This window comes from Rousettus aegyptiacus, unplaced genomic scaffold (assembly GCF_014176215.1).
Source record: "Rousettus aegyptiacus isolate mRouAeg1 unplaced genomic scaffold, mRouAeg1.p scaffold_m13_p_4, whole genome shotgun sequence".
Classification (NCBI taxonomy): Eukaryota; Metazoa; Chordata; class Mammalia; order Chiroptera; family Pteropodidae; genus Rousettus; species Rousettus aegyptiacus.
Genome location: NW_023416307.1, coordinates 121,896,521 through 121,918,712, shown reverse-complemented (window position 1 = coordinate 121,918,712; position 22,192 = coordinate 121,896,521). Strand labels below are relative to the sequence as shown.

Here is a 22,192-nt window from a genome sequence, read left to right as displayed (position 1 = left end):
TTATGAGTGACTCGCACCAGTCCTTGGTTTCATTCTTCCTCACTTGCAGATGACCTGTTTGAATGTCTTGGTGAATTGTGCCAGTCTGGAAGGCTGCCTGGGGTCACCCAGAGTTTAAACACACATTGTGAGAACCCAAAATGATAAAGTACTCCAAAAAGCGGCCCACTGACTGACTGACTGAACCTTTTCCAAGACTGCCGGTGTGGTGACAGAAATGACTCAGCAGTTTGGCTTTCAATCCCATGTCTGTCTCTGAGGTCAAATACAATCTTTTGCTCACTCACTAAGATGATCCTAGCCTACCAGGCTCAGGGTGAGGAGGGGATTTTATTTCTGAAGCAGTCACAGATAAAGATGTTTCTATAGTCTACAATCAACAAAAGCCTGTGTGTGTGTGTGCGTGTGTGTGTGTGTATTTTTGTTTCTCAAATGAATCTTGTATATTCGCCCTATGCTCCCCCTCCCCCAGCTCTCCAGTTTTTAGAATTAGGGTGCCAGTAGAGAACATATACGTTGCCTCTGTTTAAGTCCACGCGGTTATGAAAAGAATGAACTAATGGGATATTTATAGATAACTCAAGTTGAGTCATTATTCAAAGCCATACTGGCCATCTTACAGGGTTTTCCCACTGGTCATGGCAGCATGGTGGGATAAGTAGAAGGGCAGAAGGGAAGAGTGTCATAAACTATGTAGAAACAGTAGGTGCCCATTAAATATTTTTCAATTAATAAATGAATGCTATTACTCTCTGACACAATCACAGCCCAAGATGGGGGATATGAACCATAAGGTAACAACACTCTTCGACTGCCCTGCTTAAGGCTTCGTCATATGGGAAATCAGATGTCCTCGTTTATTCTCAATAACACAAGAAGAGTCAGAGAAATAACTTTCATCACTTAGGCACCAGCCTGCTTCTGGTCCAAAAGAGCTGTATGGATAAGGTAGCTAGCGAGTGTTTAACTGGCGTAGGCGAGAAGAAAGTGGCCTACTAGGGTTCGCAGTATTTTTAATACCCAAGTTTTAGACTATTTGGAGTTTCGTCTCCTCCCAGTTAACTAGTAAGGATGATACCACCAAAGAAGATGTGGGAGCAACTAGATGGTGCAGCATTAGAGGCCCTTTAGGCTGAGGTTCCTCACGAGAAGTGTAGGCACACTCGGGCACATACCCGCTGTCTTTGGTTCGAGAGGAATGCTATATTGTCCATTCTAACTTGTAGAAATAGTTCTGCAGTTAAATGGAAAGGTCACGCATGAGCTAGTAATTTCCCCAAGATTTTGAAGGGCAGTTAAGGGTGGGGAAGAGACACGGACGGAGCTCCTCACACTCCGTGCCTTTGGGACGTTAAGTGTTCTGAGAGCTGGAATGAGGTGTTCTGCTCTCACGGCTCAACAGGTGTCATTTTGACTGTTTCCGATGGGCAAGAAGAAATTAAGTTACTGGATGATATTTTAAGAATTTTAAATTTCTCTCATAAATTTTTCTGCAATCACATCTCTATTAGAACCTGGTATAAGATGGTATCAGACTAAGTATGAATGTATTTACTTAGTTAGTCAAAGCTTATCATCAATTTTTGTGGGGAGCTCTGCAAATAGGGCTATTATTTCCAGGGGTCACACTACTTGCACGAGATTAAGAACACAGCCCCAGTCTCCAGCGTTATCACTAGGCCCCACTCCTTCCCAGGGCAATTTTCAAAGCTAGGGTGCAATTTCCTTAGATAGGTTTGAATGGTGTCTCAAGAAGGGCTTTGAATATTAGTAAGTGATATGCGGACTATAACCTGAAAATTCTTGATTAAAGTATTAGGAGGCAATATGAAAATAGGTAGTTTTGGATAACTCCCAAACAACTCCAAGACCAAGGTAACTAATTGGGATGCTTCCATATTTTAATACACAAAAAGCAGTAGTAGTTAAAGGCTTCAGTTTTAAAGACAGAGAGATCCAGCTCTGAACCCTGGCCTCATCAATGAGCTCTGTGATCTTGGGCAAGTTGCTTAATCTCTCTAAACTTCTGTTTTTCCGATCTGTAAAATGAGAATAATAATAGGCTCTGTAGAACTGCAGGAGAGATTAAACAAAGATTATGAATATATGTAAAGTGCTTAGCATACAGTGAAGTAGTCAATAAATGGTATCTATTATTAATATTTGATTATTAATTCAACAAGCATTTATTAAGTATTTATTCTGGACCAAGGGCTGTGCTTTGATTCTATTCTAATTCCAACAAATTTAAAAGTCTGCATCTACATCTAAACCTGTTATCTATAGCTATACCTATATGTATACTGTATAGTAATGACCAATGGGAAGAAGCAGGGGCCTTAGGTTATTGACCTGATGGGACTAGCGGTTATCCAATATTTGATAGAATAGCAACTCTTCCTTGACCTATAAATGTATAGCTACAAGGACAATTTTCCCCTTCTCGTATCCTATTCTCACTGCCCACTCAACAGCAGAAACACACATGACCACTCCAAGAACGGCTGTCCAAAATTGCTTCACAGAGAAACAACATGGCTGGGATTGCTGGACAAAGAAGGAGCTGCTAGATAGGTGGTTTGTATAGCCAAACCAGACTCAAGAGGGTAAATGAGAAAGCTGGATGAGTTGCCATCTGTGGCCATTGTATCACTATTTATAGCTCCTCTGTCATTAGGATGGTGATGGCAATCTGCCTAGAAAAATATATTGTAAAATCTAGTGAATTTCCTCCCCCATATCTTGGAAGTTTGGGAAGAGCTGTAATGGATTCCAAACTGTTTTGAATTAACACAAAAAACTTTTTCCTGTTTCAGAGTTCCAGCTGGAACCCTCCTATGCCTTTTCTTCCCCAAACAGCAAATGCTCAAAGGGGCAAAGTGTCCTGGAACTTGTCAGCTTTGCGAGCTTTACACTTGGCTTTGGTTGCTGGGTAGGTTTTGGGAGTTTGCTAGTGAGGCTGGCATGCTCCCGTGGCGCCAGTTGCAAACATGCCCCTGCTGGAGGCAGTTTTATCACTCTTGACACTACCCATCCAGTCAGTGAAACTAGAGGGAACAAGGAAAGCTATTCCTCAACAGGAATACTGAGGAATAAGGTATGGATTATAGGTCCATCCATATCTTAGAGAATACCATGAAGGGCGTGCAGGTTGCAGACCCCAACACAAATGTGAGGGAGCCGAACACGATCCACTGGCCAGGTAGCCAGAGGGCAGGGTGTGGGGCAGACAGGGCACTTGGAAGTGATAATTAGGATATCTGGATTTCATCCCTAGTTCCACTGCTCACTGGTCGTTAGATCTTACACAAATTGCTTAAGTCTATGATCCTTACTTTTCTTTCTATGAAATGAGAAAAATACAGAATTGTCAGGGTCTAATCAAAGAATGCATATGAAATGCTCTTAAAAAGTACACAATGCTTTCCTTTGTCTAGTTCTAGAATGTAAATGATATTTTAGCCTCATTCTTGCCTCAAGTTCAGAAAAGAGAGAGAGAGAGGAGAAAAAGTTGAGAACTGGGTCATCTTTCTCAGCGACCTTGGTTTGAAAGCGAGTAAGTAGTAGAGAAGTTAAGCACTAGGCCAATCTAAGTACCACATCTCACGGTATCAGCAGTTTCTAGGGTTGAAGTTGAGTGACAGTGATCTTACTACAGGAACCCCAGTTTCCTCAGCAAACACTTGTTGGGTCAAATCGGAAACTTTTTTCTTTTTCATAGTTTTTTAAAAAAATTTATTTTAATTAGTTTCAAGTATACAGTACATTAGTTAGACATTTATATAGGTTATAAAACGATCCCAATTGCTCCTTCTCCCCTCTGGTTTTCCACCTAGCTAATATATTAATGCTAACTACATTCCCTATGCTCCCCATCCCTGTTACCACCTATTATCATCTAAAAAAAATCTCCCTTTGGGGTCCTCTGGAGGCCCCTCTTTAATCTCCTCAGTTCCTTACCACCCCACTTTTACATCATGCCCATCTTCCCATTTCTCCTTCAGTCTAGGGTCATAGTACCCTCACCAGAATGAAGCTCTTCTGTGATTCTAAGGCTAGCTCAGAATGAGGTCAATGGATCATTTAAAGCACTACCAGCCCCTCACCCTCTAAAATCACTAAAGCTCTCAACAGACTTCAGAATAAACTGCAGAGCAAAAAAAGTGACCAAGTAGGATCAGAAATTTGTTAAGTAGATCAAAACCTCTTGCTTACAAAAATGTTTTCCCTTTCTGGAAAATCTGGTAGGAAAAAAAAAATATAAAACTAATTGAGAAATATATGTTGAATTCTAATAAACTACAATCTGGGATACTGATCTCACCATCTACAGATGACTGGGATTCTTATCTTACTGGAATCCAGTCTTTGGACTGGGAAGGACTTGAGCTATTTTTTTCTCTGACCTGTACCCAATCAGCTTTTCTGAGCAAAGAAGTGAATCAAATTTCTGTGTGTTGAACAAACATAGGTTCCCATTTATTCATTCTTATCTACTGCTTGTAAGTTAGACTTCATCTACAAAAGCAAACTTTGATCAAGGAAGGATTTACCTTTCTTGATATGGGAACTAGTCAATGGTAAATTTTACTTTTTTAAAGGAAATCTAAAATTATTCACAGGGTTTTCTTATTATAACCACAAATATAAGATTTTAATAATCTATGGCTGGCTGCTATCTTCAGATTTCTTTCACTGTTGTGAGGATCCAATGATTGGCCACTGTGAAGACAGTCTGTAAGGCTGAAGGAACTCATTTATACAGCATCTACATTTAAATAGCATCATTTTTAATTTTCATAATTGAAAGCCAAAGCCTGCAATATCTATTAAATTGAATCAAACTATTCACAGAATTTTTTCTTTTGCCACTTAATGAAAAATTTAAAGGCCTAACAAATCACTGATTTTTAAATAATAATAGCTTGCAGATTATGGGCAGTAATGGAAATTTTTTCTAGGTAAAACCACACTGTTATCTCATGTGCCCCTAAGACATTTCTCCAGGTCAAAAAGCCCAACATTATCATGATTGTTTCTTGTCTAGACCTTTCCTGGTTAGAAACTAAGCAGCTTTGAATGGTTTACCTCAAATGCCTCCCTTAGCATCTGCGCATTTATAAACTGGTACAAATTTTATGAAAAACAATCTGACAATGACATAACAAAAGACTTAAAAATATTCATAGTCATATACCCAGCAATTCCACTTCTGGTCATTTGGAATAAAAAAGAAAATCTAAAATTTGAAAAGAAATTTACACATAAGAATGTTCACTACGGCAAAATTTGGAACACATTTTTAATAATTTCTTATATTCTTTATAAATTTTTATGTTATAAGCAACCTAAATATAAATAGGGAGATAATTTAGTATGTAATGATCCTTTATAAAATGGAATATTTTCTAGTCATTAAAAATGGTAGCATATATACATGCTAGTACATGCATAAAAACTTTTTGGTAGGAGAAAAAGGGCTTTGTTAATCAATTTTTATTCTGGGAATAGAGACCTTTACTTTTTGCTTCCACTTCTGTACTCTTTGATTTATAAAATGACCAAGTATTACTTTTATTTTTAAAAATCAAAAATGTTAAGAAAGAATATGTAATGACATGGAAAAATAATTAAGCAAAAAAAAAAAAAGAGGAATATAAACATGGTATCTATAGTATACTTAGGAAAAATCTTAGAACGTACCAAATGTTAATAATTCTATTTCTATTTTTCATTAAAAATAAAATGTGCTTTAAAATATTAGCTAGTTAAACAATATTAACTTGTTTTCTAATTTGGTTTTTCAAAATTTAATCTTTTTCTCCCAGTGAACCTTAAATAATCTAGAATCTCACTTTTGTTTGCTGAATTAATCACATATCTGAGAGGATCAAGGGTTAATTTAAGAAGTAGATTCAGTCAAGATATTAAAACATGTTGGATAGCATATTTTTGTTATATTAAACATAATACCAAAAAAAAAACAGTCATTTTTAAGTGAGTTACAGCTTAACACTGAACTTGAGGCTCCAGAGTTAACCTATGCCATATTGTTATCCATTTGCACCCTAGTCATGTAAAGGGCAGTATCAGTATAGACGCTGGAGCCAGACTGCCTCTGTTTATAATCTTGGCTCCATCTTTTGCTAGCCTGGTAACCCTGGCAAGTGACTGACACTTTTAGTGCTTTGGTGTGTCCTTGTTTCCAAAATGGTACTTACCTCATTGAATCGTGAGAATTAAACGAATGTGTATGAAGTGCTTAGAACATTGCCTGGCATATAGTAAGTACTTAATAACTGTTTGCTATTATTACTATTACTAACATACTAAGCACCTGATTTCAGAAGCATTCCATTCTCAAGTAACTGGGCAACAAAGAACTACCGAGTGAATCATGCTTTTTATAATATCCTGAACAGTTGCACACAGCTTACATCTATAGGACCACTATCCCTCCCCTGCCACATCAGTTTTCACAAACAGAGGATATTCTGTAAGTATACAAAAAGCTCACCTGAAATGCATGTCAGTTATGAAAACTTGTTAAAAACAATTTTTATAGAGTGATATGAAAGTAAAACTTTCTTCTATGCGTTGGAAATGTGCGAGAAGCCAATGAAAGTAGCGTTTAGAATGAAACCTGGCGTTGGGAGTTGGTTAGTCAGATCAGCAGTCCCCAACATTTTTGGCACCTACCTATGAGCATCTTTCTGATGCCTGATGATCTGAGGTGATGCTGAGATGATGTTGCTAGCTAGCTCTGGGGAGCAGCTGCGAATACAGTTGAAGCTTCACCCACTTGCCTGCCACTCACTTCCTGCTGTGTAGTGCAATTCCTAACAGGCCACAGACCAGTACCAGACCGTGGCCCAGGGGTTGGGGGCCTCTGAATTAGATCATGTACTTGCAAGGCCAAAACTAAAATGAATTGCTAAATAACTCAATTTATTGCTCTGCTGTGTGTTCTTTGGTTCAGACTGAATTCTTAATCACAGCCAAACACCTCACGAAGGTACATTAAGGGAAGCCATCAGAGGAATCTACATGAGAGAGTAGACAGAAGTCAGTAGATATACATTCCTTGATTCCTGATATTGGAAAAGCAATTCAAAGAAGTATCTTACTGATGGTGGGGAAGGAGTATAATTTGACCAAAAACACTTAATGGTGTTTCTATAAGAGCATCATCTTAAGCAAAGTTATACATGTCATTACTTTAACGAAATCAATATTAGATTAGCCTTCTGAAAAGAAGAGAAAAAAGAGAAGAAAAAAGAAAATAAGGAGAAAAAAAGGGTATTTCCCTTCCATGTTTGAGTTTGATTGTAAAAAATATTATAACGGATAAAAGAAAAGAACCTGGGTTATCCATAGTCTTCAAAGGGCAAATCTACAATATTCTTATTTGGTATTTTACAGACATAGAGACCTTCTCATGGCATTATGCCACTGGCATTTTCTATATGAAAAGTGCAGTAAGAATAAGGAGAAAAGGGACATAGACTATCACCAAGGAAAGTCAAAAAGTTTTCACCAGTTTCACCACTATCCCGCCCTCTTTCATGGGAGATCAAAAGATGAATCTTACCTCCACTGAGAATAATGACGGCTATAAATATTGCCAAGTCGGTGTCATCTAATTCCAGTGCATTGAACTTCACAGCAAACTCAAACTTGGGCTCCATAAAGTCACCAAAGGGCTTTCTCAGGCTCTTTAGAAACTCCCTTGTCATGAATCCTTGGCCCTCTGATATGAGAACCCCATCTTTATTCATCAAGGAGGCCAGCATCGTGTAAATGATCTCATGGACACCATATTTTAGGAGAGTTACTTGGTCATTCAAGTCAAGGTTTACGAAGCCAGGAATACTTTTGGCATACTCTGTGATCTCTTGCACAGCTTCCACTGAGCGAAACTGACACCCCTGAAAAATGCGGATGGCTACCTCTTTGCTCTGCTCCTGCAAGGGGGTGATGTGTTTGAACTTGATTTTATCTTCTCCCATCATTAAAGAATTCATGTCATAGATAACAAATGGCTGCAAATAAAAAGAAAAAGTCACTGAGTTGGAGATTTCTAATTCACAGTGAATACCATCCCGATTTCTTTATACACATTTGCTTTAATACTAAAAATTTTAAAGTCAACAACACTTAATAATGATGAAATATTCTTATTTCCTGATTATTTCTCCTAATTGTCATCTGGGATCAAACATATTTTACTAGTTTTGGTCTTTTTTTCCTTCAATTTATACAGTAACACTTTACCTATGACTGGCTAAGAGTTCCAATTTCTGTTGTTTGGAGTGTTTGTTGTTGATTTAAAATATAATATAAAATTTATTGTTTACCTTGGCTTTCAATAGAATACGTTTTTAGCCTTCTTTCAATAAAAAGCATTTAGCAACTTAAGGATGAACAGACACACTTGAACATAAAGTAACCTTGCAGTTTTAAATTAAATCTACTGAGATCTGAAATGAATCAAAGTGTGCATGTAAAATATACCTAATTATAAAATTCAGTCTGAAAGCAGATTAGAAATATTGAGCCAAGAAAATGTCTATTTCTTTTTTTTAATGCTCTGGAAGCAATCTGTTTCAGGAAGAGCAGATGTGTAGGGCCTGTGGGTAAGTGCTGCAAAAAGTGGCAAAAAAACCCAAAAAAGTTTTGAACTTATTTTTTCAAAATATTGGTATTTAAGGGTCAAATAATCAATAAAATATGAACATCAGTTACTCAGGTTTGCAAAAGGCTGCTTTTAAAAGCAAGTTGTATTAGCCATGAAATGATTCCACTCCTGCATTTTCTTGTATAGAACTAACAAAAGGTTTGTAGTCATTGTGAAAACTCTCAAGGCTACTCTGGTTGAGAAGGGGCAGGACTTTATATACATTGGATATAATGAACTACGTAAGGAATCAAACCTCTAGTCCTATTCAAATAAAGTGCATACCTGCAAGTATTAGAACAAGAGTTGAGGATACTTGGGTTCTAGCTTTTGTTCTGTGGCTAACTATCTGACTTTAGGAAAGTCATTTATCTTTCCTAGGCCTCAAATTTCTTAGTTGAGGAAAGTGGATTAAATTGGAGGTTTCCATCTCTTCTCTTGAGAATATTCTAGTTGTATTTCTCAGAAACTGTATGTGTGTGGTCTGTGTAGTGTGTGAGTGGATATGTGTGAGCATGCATACACATGCATGTACACTGAACATGAAGTCTCTAATGTGCTATCAATATTCTTTTGAGCAGAGATGTTGAGAATTGTCTCCTGATTGGCAAGAGAAAGTGAGCGCAATGAGTGGAAGCCATTGCCAGCTTCAAGGTTTAGAGATTTTATTAATCTCTATAGGAGTCTATAATTCTCACCAAGCTATTAAGTCTGTTCTACACTGAAGAAAATAACACTAACACTAAGGACTCTAAGATGTTGAATAGATTTCCAAACTTTCATATATTTCAACACTATTTACTGGAGATATTCCAGACATTCTTCATTTAAAAAAAAATTTACTTCGATTGTATTGTTTAGCAAACCACAAAGGAGGACAGATGTGAAGATCCTAAGAGTAAGTTTGCCTGGTTGCTCTAATTCTTCAAGTAAATCAGAAACAAATAATGCTATGTTTTTGTATATTTTGCTTTTTCTTTTCTCCTACTTTAGGATTGATATTATTAATGGGAGAGGAAAAAAGGCTAGAGTAGATAGTAAGTCATATCAGTTATAATGTGCTACTTCCTCAGCATGTCATATTCTAGTGGGTAAAACTTGCTTTTATAGAACCTAGAGCAAACCTGGTTTCTGTCTTCCAAGAGTTTTGTAGTGTATTATAATTTATGTTGATGAAATACTAGCTTTTTTTGCCATGAGAATCTCATGGTATGAATACCTGAAAAGTTTACCTGCACATGTATGTACAAGTTACATGAATATAAAATCATCACCTCTTCACATATGAAGATTGTACCCAGAACAACCCACTTCAACTTTTAGACGAGCTTCTGCTCACCCATTTGGTTCTTGGCACAGAATGTATGCAGAAAATTCTTCCACCTCCATGTAAGCAATTTATCTGGAACTATGCCCTGATAAATCACCCTGTGACTCTTCCCCTTGACTTCCCCTGTCCCCTCATATAAAGACCCAGGTTCCTGTTTTTGAAACTCTGAGATAGTTGAGCATAGGGCACAAAATCCTGCTAATTTTCTCTCCCAATTTAACAACAATGTGACTTTAACCCCTTGGCAATCAATGTTGGTCAGGATTTCCTGGCAGTAAACACTCAAGGACAGAGAAAGGAATCAGTGGCCTCCACCATCATGCCAAACCATTCCAGTTTTTTTTCTTTTTTTTAAATCCCTTCAGCATTTTGAAAAAGTGGTGAGTTGGCAGAAAATTCTGGGTATTGCCATGTGAATGAATACCAGGTGGATTTTTGTTTTGTTTTGTTTTGTTTTCCCAGTCATATGATTATGCTGTTTTCATTGAATTTTTGAAGTCTGCATAGTTTCTTTCAGCCTCCACGTGCATCTGTCAAACTGTAAGAATGATGATCAGATATGATCTGTCTTTCTTTTTCACCAATTCAACAATTCTTAGATTGCAAATGGTTAATCTGCACATTTCACGCAATGAGACCTCCACATCTTAAAACAGTAAAAAACATTGAAGACCCTATTGCATAAAACTATGGGTGAAATTAGGTCTGTGGAATTTATTTTGAATCATTAATTCAATATTACACTTCTGGTAAAATATTCCACATTTCTGTATTTTCTACAAAGCAAAGGGAAACCTTATCTGTTCTATTAGCTTGTACAGTATCATTAGATGATCTGCCATTATAAGATGAACCATATCATCAAATTTAGCTTTAATAATTTTACCCTTTTAGTTTGGAACTAACAATTCATTTATCTTCAGACACTCTATCATATGGCTAGATTAGCATCTCTCCTTAACAGGAAAGCACGCTTAATTACATCTAGAACATTATCAGGGATAGATCCAGGTTTCGTGAGGCTTAAAATGTACATAGTTGTTGGGTACATTTACGACATTGTTGGGTTCAATAATACAAATTATAAGGACAAAATTGCTCAGGCTCTTCCCAGGGATTGGAAGGGGCTCTGTGTAAGGGAGGGGCCCTGAAGCTTAAGCTTCATCAGCTTCCTGGTGAATCTGCCTCTGGCTATTATGATGCTTGTCCTTCTAGTACACTGAACAGACCAGAAAAAGGTGAGAATGAAATGAAAAAAACTTCACTTGAACACATGTTTTCCCAGAGAAGCAAAAATGGTTTCTGTAAGGGGAAATTACAAAAAAAAAAAAAAAAAAAAAAAAAAAAAAAAAAAAAAAAAAGTTTTCTCTGGAGAGATACATGAAATGTACTTTATTTTGATATATTGTGATTTTCAAAATGGCTCAACATATCAAAGCCAGGATGAGATTAGGGGGTACTGCTTTATATAGATAATTAAATTTAGTTGTAGCCCTATTTCATGCCTCTTGTGTGTAACACAAAGGTCATGGGGAAAGCTGGCTAATAATGGATAAATACAACAAGAGTGTTCCTTAGTAGTACAGTAACATTAGCATTTTAATACTAGCTATAAAAGGGATTATACATACACAAATGCTCTAAGTTTATAGCTCCTCAAATAATAAATAGCAAACTAAAGGAGATAAATGAGAAAGTCAACTAATAAAACAGATTGTTCCAGTGATTTCTCTAATTTGGGAGACTGAAATTAGTGTAGCAGACAACTCTACCTTCTCATAAATGATAACTTGGTAACCAACTCAGAGTTAAAAATGACCTGAAAAAATGTGTACTTCATCTTGTGGGGCTCTCCTGATATTCTTAGTTTTCTTCACAAATTAAAACAAAAGTACAAGGAAGAAAATTGAATTCTTAGGGTCTATCTTCTTCATTTTGTTACTTTCTTTTTATACTTCTGACTTTCGTCCTTTTAGAAACACATATTTCTCCTCAATTAGCTATAGTGGGTGAATGTTAATCAAAAATGCATTGGTTGGGTTTCCTCAACTTCTTTCTAGTTCCTGCCCCTGTTGTTCCTATTTTCCTTTTGTTGAGAACCACGGGATTTATAGAACTAAAGGAGTCTGTAGAAATAAGCTGCAGCATCATTTTCTGACTAGATATGAATAAACTGAAGCCAAGAGATGTTCCAAAGTCATAGCTATTTATAGTAAACCTGAAGTAGAACTAGATCTCCTGACTCATAATTAGTTCTTTTCTCTTTCTATTGCTTTCTACGTGACTTCCACACTTTTCTTCTTTAAATAAAATTACCATTCTGGGAGGAATTGGGGCTTTTACACTGAAGCTCCTATATGTTGGGATCTTGGAGTCAGAGCCTTCTGAATTACTATTTCCTAGAGGTCTAGTTAAGTGCAATATGTGATTGAAGTTAAGTTTGAGAGTCTCTCAAATGTAACTCTGTTTTCCTGCATGGTTTAGAGATTTAAGACAAACAAAAACTTAATAGGTGTAATTATTATACTCTAATGAACTAGCACATAACCACAGCTCTTAAAAAACCATTGACTGCCAGTCAAAATGTTACTCAGCTTGCAAACAAGGGTTTTGGTCAACTGAGTCTAATCATTAAAAAAGAAAAAAAAATCCAAGTGCTTTTTTTCTTAACTATATAGAATATTATCTTTATAATTTATTGTCTGAAAGAATACTATTGGTTCAGATATATTATATCTTTAGCTATCCCTGACAGTCCTGGCAATAAAGGAATTTATTTTTTTATTAATATGAATACATGAATTAGTGATCCTAGGATCCTACCTTCTATAATAGCCATTGAAACAAAATAGCACTATTATCCTGCTCTTTATTTGTACTGAGTGCTGAGTCTCCTTCCTCTGTGGATTTGTCTGGTGTCTTCTCAGGAGAGTGAATTCCAGCTCACTCAGGTTTTTCCACAGATAAAGGGGAAAGAGGGCACACTTTGTGTAGCTGTAAGTTAAGTGTAGGATTTAAAAGGACAGATATCTTTCCAATAGTTTGAGTTGCTAGATTTGATGGCCACTGCAAATTTTAGAATGCTAAAGTTTAAATGGGTAGAGAAGTATTTTCACGAAGTTTTACACTCCTATATTGGTTTTATTAGTCAGTAGTTTTATATTTCGTACACTATTTAGAAAAACCATTTTCATAATGACATCGATTTGCTCTTGTAATTATAAAAACAGTGACTCCATATGTACTTATCATAAGCAATGTGCTGCCTTGGGACCCAAAGTCCAATAAGTATAAATAACAAGTTTTATTCCTTATTTGCAGATAGAGTACAGCTAGGGCCTCACCATCTCTCAGATATAAAGTGAAAAGCTGGCAGGCACATCAAGCATTTTTCTATTTATTGTTTTATGACAAACCGTGGCACTGAAAATGGTTTTTGAAAACCACTCTCTTTATTTTCACCAACAAACATGGGATTATGTGACAATTATACACCCAGTGTGATCATCACATCAGGGTAATGGTCAAACACTGGGAAATTCCAAATCCATTCAGTACTCAAACTGCCTTTGTGAAACACAGCACCCTAGTGCTAGCTTATTCGTTTTCAGAGTTCACTAGAATCTCTTAAAGGAGGGGCATGGGCTGGAAGAAGCCATTGAAAGAGAAAGAGACTGTGGGAGAGCCTGTTTCATTTCTATTTGAGGGTAGCTAAAAGGCTTGTTGCTCCTAAAATTCTTCTCCAGTGATCCATATTCTGAGATTCCATATCTCATCTTTCTTAGCCCTGGGCCTAAAATTCCCAAGCATTATTATTTTCAGACAAGACAATGAAAAGTACATCATGTCCCAAAGATATGATGTTAAAGTTAAAAAGATAAGAGGGAAACAGGAACATTTAATTTATCTGCCCACTTATCTGTTTTGAAAGGTGCAAATGGCACCAGGGAATAAGATATAGGAGAAGGAAGTTAATTTGGCAAGGGAGAAGCCCCAGTTGTACTGCAGGCAAGTGCTGGTGCTGGGAACTGGGAGGAGAGATTAGCAGACATTCCATATATGTGACAGAATAGGCAATGGTTAAATTAAACAATAAGATAAACTTAAAGAATGGCCACTTCAATAAAGCTATTTCCTTTTCCAAAGTTTCTGGGCACCTACTATGCTGAGTAGCCTCCCCTAGGGTTGGCCTGACCAATACTAATGACATCAGTTTTAGCAGGGTGTATATAATGAGACCCAAACTGCTCTACAACACCAGCCGTAGCCACTTTTCACAACCCCCACCCTCTTGAAAGTCCATATTTCTGCAAAATTTTTCCTATCAATTCAAATCTTAACTTTCATAAGTCTTGGCCAAGAGATAACATAACACCCCTGAGAAAGATGCTATCAAATGAATAACATGACCATGTAAGATAAAGAACAAATCTCTAGTCTCATTGGAAATCACATTTTGGATTTTTTTCCCTCTCCCATATTCCTCTCTGAACTATTTCTTTCCACCAGTGCTTAATTTGATTTTGAAAGATAAGGAGAAAAAAGAGAGCCAAATAATTCTATTTCAGTTTTGTGTAATCAGGGAATGGATTATTTTAATTTGGCCCAGTCTCTCATTCCTTTCCAGATCTTTATAAGAGGCAATTCTGCCTCTATGCAGATCATTAATGATATCCAAGTTTGGTGAGCAAATATTGGGTCAGTTATAAGCCAATTTTTGCTGAAAGTCAGAATTTCAAAGGGCATAGGCAACAGTTTTTAATTCGGTTAAGTAAACAGTTTTTAATTCAGTTATACATCCCGAAAAACTACTATGAGCAGTGCACACTCCCAGTTACTGTAGGGGAAAAAATTACAGATATTTGGCCTCTGAACTTGAAAAGACTATAATTAAGCATTTTGTATCCCTTTCCCTTGAAATAGCTTAATACTTATTTATCCCATAAAGAGCCTGCAATTATCATATTTTTAACTCAAAGATTTAGAGCCAAAGAGTCAATTGGCATGAGGCTTTAAAGTGATTTACAATGGATTGGGCTCTGTGCCCTTCAGTAAAACACAGAAGAGTATGTTGGCCACAGGTAGTGGCTACTGGGGAAAATTAAAAACAACAACAACAACCTGTCTTCCTTCTATCTTCCAGGTACTATTAAATTGATAGGATTTCCACTATGGATTGCAGGTCTGGATTGGGAGATAAAGTGAAGTTGAGAAAGCAGTTCCAGGAAAACAAATGGCTTGAGGTAAAACTGGAGTAAACAATTTGTTTTAGTGCTCTTTCCCTGTTATTACTCCTTTCTCGGTTCTTGGGCCCCTAGCCTCCACTTCCCTACCCCGTACTGGCTTTCAATTTCCCTTAAACTGTTAACCCTCATTAGCCACATTGCTCTAGTTTTTCTTTTATTTTTATTTCTTCAAACAGTTTATTTTCTGTAGTCAAATTGGCTATGTAGAAGTCTTCATTTATTTGCTTTTGTTTTGTTATGTCCTGACTTTTTTCATGTAATGAATACACAGACTTAGCTTTACTATGACCCACAAAAAATGTCTGTGAGAGACAGTCCTAGTCTCTGTAATTCAGGAAGAACAAAGCAGAACAAGAAAAATTTCCTGACTGTGAATATACTAGGATATCAGAACAAGGTAGATAATTTCTGCTATTCTAAAAATTGATAAAAATAAATCATAACTCAGAGTGTTTCTCCAAGGTGAACCTTTCCTGGTATATAGGTCAGCTTGGCTCATTGCTAGCCGATGGGAAAGAGAGAATGTCATGCTAAGAACGCACTGAAGTAGAAGTCAGAGGCTTGTATTATAGTCTTAGTTCTTCCACATGCTAATTATGTGATCTGAAAGGCAAAATGCTTAACCTTTAAATAGAGGGTAATAATAGGAGCCATGAGAGAGTTTGGTGTCTCGAACATATGAATGTGTAAGATTTTTTTGAAATTGTAAAGAACCGAATATAGGTATAATACTGTTAAGGTATCAACAACCTCTCGCAGTCAGAAAACTCATTGTGCTTCTTGGCATTTCACCCACAGGAGTTTTTTCTTTTAGTTGACCCTACTCTGTTTAGCTAAAAGGAAAAATAACATCTTGAGATAGTCATCAAAATACATTAAAGGGTAATGAAATTTTCCCCAAAATATAACTGAGTGGGGAAAAAGTTACATATATCTATCAAGTAACTGCATACCTTTCCTAAAGGTGTTCATTCGAAAATAAATGATAGCGTAAAAGGGCTCCTAAGGGCTGGGATGGTGTCTCCTGAATGCATCCCGTGGATCTTATTACCCTAGGAACCTGCTGTGGAGATGACGACAATCAAAGTCAGACCCTGGCTATGTAAACTGAGGTCAGAGATGTGATCAATCTACAAGCTAATGGCAGAACTGGGACTAGAATTCAGGTGTAGTTGTGTTTTGTTTTAATATGAATCCACGTTGTTTTCTCAGGTTCCTGCCAGAGAAGAGGTCTGCTTCTGGAAAACTTAACTCAATAACAATTATAATCCATCCTGGGTTTTCTAAACAGTGGTAATCAATGAGCCTACAGATGTTTGAGAATCCACTAGAGTAGCCCAGGCAGCTCTGAGCCTCACAGAAGGTAAAATTCATACATATAATAAAAGAATAAAGCTTCCAGTTACCCAGGAACTATCGATAGAGTGCTACAAGAAAAGAAAGGTAGTATAACATCCGGATTGTATTTTTGTGCCCCATGTGGAACTTTGTAAAAGGTAACTCTAATAGTCCTAAAAGGTAAAATAAGGGGACTGAATACCTTTTCCAAACCTAGGTCGGGAAAGCCGGGCTGCATGAATTAATGTAGTTGTGACCAGCTGTTTTGATGCCAAGAAAAGAGATGTATCCTGAAAGAGGGTTGTGGGATGAATGAGGCTTAGGTTCATTCATTAAAGTTAAAGATGACCTGCATATTTTTACACTATTCTCAAAGAATTTATTAAGAGAACTTGAAGGACTTTCTCCTGTCTCAAAATCATTTTTACTTATCCTATCTGAAGACATTTCCTTTCCTGTGTTTCAGACTCAAACCTGCAGTATTTAACAGCCAATAGATGAACAGTACTCTACATGTGTGTGTAACATGGTAAATCATTTCCTCAAAGGAAAAAACAACAACAACAAACCCGGCCACCCCAAATGAAGACAGTAGAGAGAACTAACTGATTTATCTGTTGTCTTTCCTGTTAAGATGGCCCTCGCCTTTGCTTTGGTCAGCGGGAAGGACTTTATGTATGAGTCATACAAATGTTTTGCCAGGGCCCGTAGATCAGCAGACTCTGGGTTCAGCTGGTCGATATCACTGGAGATCTCTGCCAATAGCTTCTCCTTCTCAGCTTGTGGCATCCGCCCAAACCTGATGGCTATAGAGGAAGAGAAATGACAGGATGAATCACTGAAATACTACTGCTCTTAATGCATTGTTCTCCTGTAGTCCTAGTGCCTACAGAGCAAATGCCCCTCCTCCCCTCCACCAATCTCAAGCCCTGGTTTCTATCTACAGCCTTGCTCACATTTTTATTTCACAGCAATAGCACAGGCTATAAGTAAAAATTAAATTGTTCACTTCTTTAATTTAAAAAAGTAATGCATGATCTTGCCATGAAGGTGAAGGAATCTGAGAGTTCGATAAAAAATGGTATTCGGTCCCATTATTTACTTACAAATAGAGAGCCTGCTCCTACTCATCCCTCAAGACCCGATTCAAATGTCACCTTCATTGGGAGGCTTTCTCTTTTTTTCTTCAAGCAGAGTTTATTATTCCTTCTCATGGACTCTAACAGAGTTTTGTGCATACTTCAACGATAGCAATTTCACCCTGTTCTTTATTTATTTTGCATGTCTATTTGTCTGACTCTAGAACAACATCCTGAAGGCCAGGGGCAACGACTTATTCATCTTTGTGTCCCCGGCACTTGACATAAGGTCAGGCACTAAAAGGATCAACATGTTTTACCAATTAAAGAACTGTGTAGGATTCAAAGTTGTACAGACATAGACTTTATTCTCAGAGAGTCTGTATAATCTGTTTTGTCTCTGGTAAAAAGAAATATAGATGGTGCTTTCTCTCATGTTGCTGGGCCAGACAGTACTTTTATATTTGGTGGAGAGAAGCCATAATTATCCCCCTGACTTTCCAGGATTATCACATAATAATATTTATCAAAAAGACAATTTCCTTAATATTTGATTTCCTATGGAGCAAGAGAGTACGAAAGAAGAAAACTAAAGAAAAAAGGGCAAAAAGGAATATTTAAGAGGGTTGTAAGGCCTACATTGGGGGGAAAAATCACCTATTTATAACTGTTTCAATTCAAATATATTTTTCTTCCTCCCTACCAATACTATCTGTAAAATAATATTATTATTTTACCTCATTATTATCATACCTCATTCCAGGTGCTTACATACGCTGTTTTATTTAAAGCTTCAAAATTTTTATTGACATATAATTGAGATATAACAATATGTTTGTTCCAGGTGTTCAACAGTGACTCAGTATTTGTATATATTGTAAAATGGTCACAGTAAGGCTAGTTAACAGCTATCACCACATATAATTACACAATTTTTTTCTTGTGATGAGAATCTTCGAGATCTACTCTGTTAGCAACTTTCAAAATATAACTCAGTATTATTACTATAGTCACCATGCTGTACATTACATCCCCAGGACTTAATTTTATAACTGGAAGTTTGTACCTTTTGACTCCCTTCACCCATTTCACGGCCCCACACCACCCGCCACTCCCCGCCACCTGCCTCTGGTAACCACCAGTTTGTTCTTTGTATCTGAGTTAGTTTTTTGTTTTGTTTTCTTTTGTTTTAGAGTTCATATATAATGAGTCATATGGTATTTGTCTTTCTCTGCTTGATTTATTTCACTTAGCGTAATGCCCTCAAGGTCCATTCCACGTTGTCACAAATGGCAAGATTTCTTTCTTTTATATTGCTGAATAATGTTCCACTGTGTATATATACCATATTTTCTTTATCCATCCATACAGGAACACTAAGGTTGTTTCCATATCTTGGCTATTGCAAATGACGTTGTAATGAACATGGGGGTACAGATATCTTTTCGAGTTAGTGTTTTTCTTTCCTTTAGATAAATATCCAGAAGTAGAATTGCTGGAACATAATTTTGACTAATGCTACTTTGGGGCCACACTTTGGACTCTGCATTCTCCTGTAATAAGGTCATTTGGGTATCATATCAAATATTACCCTGTGCATAGCTTTACTATTATACTTATCATACGGTATCATAGTAATGTGTTTTTATGAGTCTCCTGCCCTAGACTATAAGCTCCTTGAGGGCGGAGACTTTTGTATTCATTTATATTTTTAGCACTTAGTGGTGCTCAGTTAATGTTTGTTGGATATAGGAATGAATAAATGGATGGTGCCTTGCTATATGTCATTATGCTAAAGATAGCATTTCTACCATAGACATCAAAGCCCATGAACACATTTTCATCTGTGTCCTTAGTGAATTTTATTTTGGATTTGCTACAGAAGAGACTGCTTTGTATCCTTGAATCTCAAATTCCTAAGTTCATTTCAGTTGACCCTAAGCTTTTTCAAAAACTAATACAACTATTGGGGCCTCCTTAGGGACCTCTGAGTTAGAAGGGAAGAAAATCTTACCATTCAGTTTGGAGTCCTTTAAATTAAATTAGCCTATATCTATTTGGTAAACATATCCTCTGCATATGACCCCTTCAACTTGCCTTTTTGTTTTTTGGGTCAAAAAATCTAGTCTTTCTTCTCTGTTTTCCCCAGTCTCTTTCTTTTTAGTTCCATAGGGGTGGGCAATGAATTGTTGTTCACATTCTTATCTCAGTCCCCCGCCCCTCTGCCCTGACATATAAATCTCTCAGGATATAACCTCATCACTTATTGTATTCTCTTTCATGGCACTGATCACAATAATGATCTGTGATGTTTTCTTTTCTCCTCTGCTATATAATCTCCACAAAGGCAGGACTCCTGCTCCTTATTGTATCCTTAGCATTTATCATAATGTCTGGCACTTATTAAATCCTCATATAACATAGTTTGAAATAAAATGAAAAAAAAAAACCCCAAAAACTAGATAGCAGATTCCTTCAAAATCCTTCTCTGGGAAGCCAGTCCAATTATTTGCTTCCCTGTACTATGTTTATCCTTTGTTCATCAGTAGTTCTCAGTTGAGGAGTGGGGAGTAGAGGGGAGGCAGAACATGTTAGAATCACATGTTAACTTTTAAAATTATGTATCTTCTATAGGATATTTTAATATGCCATCCTAATACTTAATGAGGAGTGTATCAAAAACTTGGGGTTTGGGACAGTGTAGAAAAAGCTTCCTAAATGATGGGCTCATGTTGTATGCATACCTTAGTTTATCTATCAAACTAGTACTATACTACTATATTGGTTTATGTCGGTTATTCTACTAGAACATAAAATATATAAGTACCAGGCTTTCTCCTCTATGCTCCTGAATGCAACAAAATACACATAGAAGGCATATAATAAATGCTTGATGAGTTAAATTCCAAAATATCAAGTTCGAAAACAGAAAATGAGATAGTATGTATATCGGTAAGTTTGGGAAAGTAATCATGAAAGAAAGCATCCAGTAATAATTATGGCATGTAAAAAGTAGAAAAAATTGGGGTATAAAACTTGGAGAAAATCAGAGTTATATACCAAAACAGAGGTGGTTGGAATCGCCAACAATCTTTTGCTCTTTAACTTTCGTTATTTACCAGAACGTGCAATACTGCCTCTTCACTCGATGAGTAAGTACTGAATATCTACTGTATGTCAGACATTGTCCTAGGTGCTGGTTACTTTTTCACAGGCAATAAACTATAAATACACACAAAAGTTTATGTGCCTAGGAAAGCACTTTTTTCCTAATAGGTAATCCAAAAAGTTAATTTAGAATAAACAGCCAAAGATAGTCACTTATTACTTTTACTAGTCCTGCTTTTTCATAACCTAACAAAATAGACAAAAATAACTTTAAAAAATAATTTTAGAATTAGGATATATTAAAGCTAAAGCCTTTTGCTACAACCTAAATAAAATGTGAATTCTTATAAGCTGAAGTTCTCCCGAAAGGCTAAATCTCATGAACAAATGTTCTGTATTGTTAACTGCTCATGCTGGAAATTAGACTCAATTAACTACTAGTGCAACTAATTCTATAGGTGATTTTAGCATTTTTACATATCAGAGGTTAAAAAATGGAATAAAAAAATACATCCCATTTGGTGGGACTAAATTTGTACAAAATATATAGAAATTGAAGTGGTAAGGGAAACACAATTTTTTATTTGTATGCCTATTTTAAGGGAGAAAAATTTGATTTTATTTTGTTGCTTTTTAGTCCCATTAATAATATCTACCTACTCCATGTGGGGTGAAAATATTAGGCAAATAAAGTGTTTAGCTAATGCCTGGCATGTAGTAATGCTTAATAAACACAGCTTTTATTACTTGTGGATGAAGTGGTCTAAGGCAACTATGGTTGCTGTGGACTATAGACCAGGATGGTAAGCATGGTGCATGTCCCAGATTCTTTCCCACAGGTAAAGAACAAACCCTGAAAAACAAATCTCTGTCTGTCTGTCTGTCTGTCCGTCCATCCATCCATCCATCCATCCATCCATCCATCCATATCTCTTTATTTAACTTGTTTAGGAGTGACATTTTTTAGTGAAGTAATTCTTGAACCTCAGTTTCCACCCACCGAGTGGAGGATCTGAGAACCAAGAAGAGGGAATAATTCTCTCTTTGGACTGCTGTTTCTGGGAAGACTGAAGTTAAAGCTCAGAAACAGAAAACGAAAGTTCTAGATTGGGGACCAGAAATACAAAGGTTGAGTGTGCCCATATACAAGTATATTTTCCCAAATCTCCTACCACTACTGATTAATCTTAAAAGATAAAAGGAAAATGCTCCTTGAGTCACTGAGGGAGAACTTTTGGCTTCTCTGGAAGGCAGTGGAATTAATACTGCTCTTGAGATAGGTAGTTAGGAAGTCTACTTTATACTTTTAGCCCAGTGGAAAACTAAGTGGCTTAACTTCTCTGGTCTTCAACTGCTTCATCATCTACAGGATGAGGGACTTAGAAAAGATCTCTAAAGATTCCTTCCTTTAGCT

At 36.6% G+C, this 22,192-nt stretch overlaps 1 protein-coding gene across 5 annotated transcripts in view; it reads right to left on the bottom strand.

The window, feature by feature from the left end:
* The window catches only part of PPARG (peroxisome proliferator activated receptor gamma), a 119,824-nt gene that overhangs the window by 9,118 nt on the left and 88,514 nt on the right, over positions 1-22,192 (bottom strand). For 4 of the 5 annotated variants that reach the window (XM_016162703.2, XM_016162701.2, XM_016162702.2 and 1 more), the window contains 2 exons: positions 17,198-17,397; positions 7,592-8,042 (listed from right to left, as the gene is read on the bottom strand). In XM_016162703.2, the coding sequence (XP_016018189.1) occupies positions 7,592-8,042; positions 17,198-17,397 (651 nt within the window). The remainder of the gene's footprint in view (positions 1-7,591; positions 8,043-17,197; positions 17,398-22,192) is intronic. The other variant, XM_036218655.1, reaches the window with a different exon arrangement.